Genomic DNA, 2743 nt, shown 5'->3' on the forward strand with positions numbered 1-2743 from the left:
ATGGTCCCACAATGTCCATTCCTCATTTCATAAAAGGCTAAGGCGAGATGATCGGATGCATTTGTTCTGCTGGCTGGTGGCTAACAGGAGCGTGCCTTTGGCATTCTTCGCATTTCTTGACGTAGTCTATGGCGTCCTTCCTCATGGTAGGCCAAAAGTAACCCTGCCTCAGTGTCTTGTTAGACAGGCTCCTACCCCTTGTGTGATTTCCACAATCACCACTGTGGATATCAGACATTACTGCCTGTGCCTCCTGTATGCTCAAGCACCTCAGATAGGGTCCTGCCAAGGACTTCCTAAATAGGATACCATCAATGAGTACAAATCTGGAGGATATCATTTTGAAGCTCCTAGTGTCTTTCTGGTCAGGTGGTAATACCTCATCGCGTAGCCAACTAATGTAAGGCTTGCGCCAATCATCGGTTTCTTCCTGGGGTGTGGTAGTACACAGTATCCCCGCTTCGTATGTCCACTAGGTGGTTGCAGCCTTACTGGCGTTCTGCTGTTCATTCTGGCGTATGGCAACTATGACATGGATGAATGGTATAAAACCCACTACCCCTGGAGTGAAGACTGCTCCCATGGTGGCGAGAGCATCTGCTTCAACATTCTGGTCCCTTGGTATCTGCTAGATATGGAAGGAGGCAAAGCGGAGTTTGAGCTCCTTCGCCACTTCCAGGTAGGCTACCATTTTAGGATCCCTGGCCGTATACACGTTATTCACGTGGTTGACAATCAGTTGGGAGTCACTATACACTGTGATGTGGTTGATTTGCATTTCTAAGGCTAATTGGAGTCCTAAGATTAGGGCCTCATATTCATCGTCGTTATTTGTTGCTTTGAACTCGCACCGTACTGCCTGTATTATCTGCTCCCTCTGAGGTGATTTCAGGACTAGCCCTACCCCTGCTCCTTTCGTGTTGGATGCCCCATCAACATGTAATTCCCATACCTGCTCCCCTTTAGCCTCACTTAGTGTCAAGATTTCACTGTCGGCTTGTTCTTGAAGGGTGGGACTAAAGTCTGACACAAAGTCAGCTAGAGCTTGGGACTTTATGGCTGTTCGAGGTTCAAATTTCAGGTCGTACCCACTCAGGTGGACAGACCACTTAAGCGTTCTCCCTGACAGTTCGGGTTTCCTCATTATGGTTTTCAAGCGATAGTTGGTCGTGACTGAAATTGTATGTGACTCAAAATAGGGACGCAATTTGTACGAAGCAGTAACAAGTGCCAAAACGAGTTTTTCTAGGGATGTGTACTGGTCTCGCAGCAACAGAGACTTGCTTATATAGTATATCTTGGTTTTCGCATACCTTCGTGCTCTCGTACTAGTACTGGCGCTTACAGTAGCCCTCATTCTTGTGAGATACAAGTACAATGGTTCTCCCTGTTCTGGCTTGGAGAGAAGAGGAGGGGTGCTTAGGTACCGCTTGAGCTCCCCAAACGCCTTTTCATGCTCCTGCGTCCATTCGACTTCTCGGCTCTTCCTCGGATGTCATAGAACAATCGCACTGTCCCGAGGACCTTGATATGAACCGGTTTAGGGTCGCTACACGCCCCGTGAGCCTCGTACGTCCTTTGGCTTCGAGGAGATTCTAATCGAGTACCGCTCCGATTTGCTCCGTCTTGGCCTCTATCCCTCTTTGCGTCACCAAGTACCCCAGGAATTTCCCCGAGGAGACTCCAAAAGTGCATTTCAGGGGATTCAGCTTCATATGGTATTTTCTGAGGATCGAGAAGGTATTTTCCAGGTGGGACGTGTGTTGTTCTGCCTTCTCAGATTTTACTACCATATTGTCAATGTAGACTTCCATTGTTCTCCCTATCTCCTCCTTGAACATTCTCTTCACCAGGCGCTGATAGGTGGAACCGGCATTCTTGAGGCCAAAGGGCATCACATTGTAGCAGTACAAGCCTCTGTCAGATCTGAAGGCTGTTTTCTCCTGATCCTTAGGGTCCATTTTTATCTGGTTGTACCCGCTCCAGGCGTCAAGGAAGGTAAGTAGCTCATGCCCTCCTGTTGCGTCTACCATGGAATCAATGTGCAGCAGGGGGAACGGGTCTTTTGGGCAAGCTTTGTTAAGATATGTGAAATCAACACATACTCTCCACTTGTTGTTCTTCTTGGGTACAACCACAACATTCGAGAGCCATTCTGGGTAGTTAACTTCCCAGATCTTGCCTGCTGCCAGGAGGTTGTCTACCTCCTGGTTTATCACCTTGTTCCTTTCAGAAGCAAATTTCCGCCTTTTCTCGCCGGATGGAGGAAAGTGGGGTCTACGTTTAACTTAGGTGTGTAATTACACTTAGATCTATGCCAATCATGTCGCTATGGGACCAGTGAAACAATGCATTTTAGTAAGTAGAAATTCAATTATCTCGCTCATGGATGTTACCCGCACAATCGCTCCCACCAAAGATCGTTCTTTTGCCGGAAAGCGTGGGTCCAGGACTACTTCGTTGAGTTCCTCCGGAGAGGTGCGATATACTTCCTCGGATGCACAGTTTAGAATTGCTATCTTTGGACCGGTGCAGTGGGTTTTAGAGCGTTCTTGTAGCAATCTCGAGCGACATTTTGATCTCCCCGTATCTCCTGTACCCCCCAGGGTGTAGGGAACTTCAGGCTCTAATGGTACGTTGATGGTACCGCTTTCATTTAATGGATCCAAGGCCTACCAAGTATCACGTTATAAGTTGACGGACCATCAATGACCAAGTACCGCACTGTTTGTTCATATCCCCG

General features: G+C 47.9%; 1 protein-coding gene across 1 annotated transcript; it reads right to left on the reverse strand.

Annotated features, from left to right (window-relative positions):
- Positions 1–628: 628 nt before the first annotated feature.
- LOC141639143 (uncharacterized) lies at positions 629–1357 on the reverse strand. The gene has a single exon (XM_074448323.1). The coding sequence runs from the start codon at positions 1355–1357 to the stop codon at positions 629–631; it is 729 nt and encodes a 242-aa protein (XP_074304424.1).
- Positions 1358–2743: the final 1386 nt, after the last annotated feature.

The sequence above is a fragment of the Silene latifolia genome, unplaced genomic scaffold (assembly GCF_048544455.1).
Source record: "Silene latifolia isolate original U9 population unplaced genomic scaffold, ASM4854445v1 scaffold_283, whole genome shotgun sequence".
Classification (NCBI taxonomy): domain Eukaryota; kingdom Viridiplantae; phylum Streptophyta; class Magnoliopsida; order Caryophyllales; family Caryophyllaceae; genus Silene; species Silene latifolia.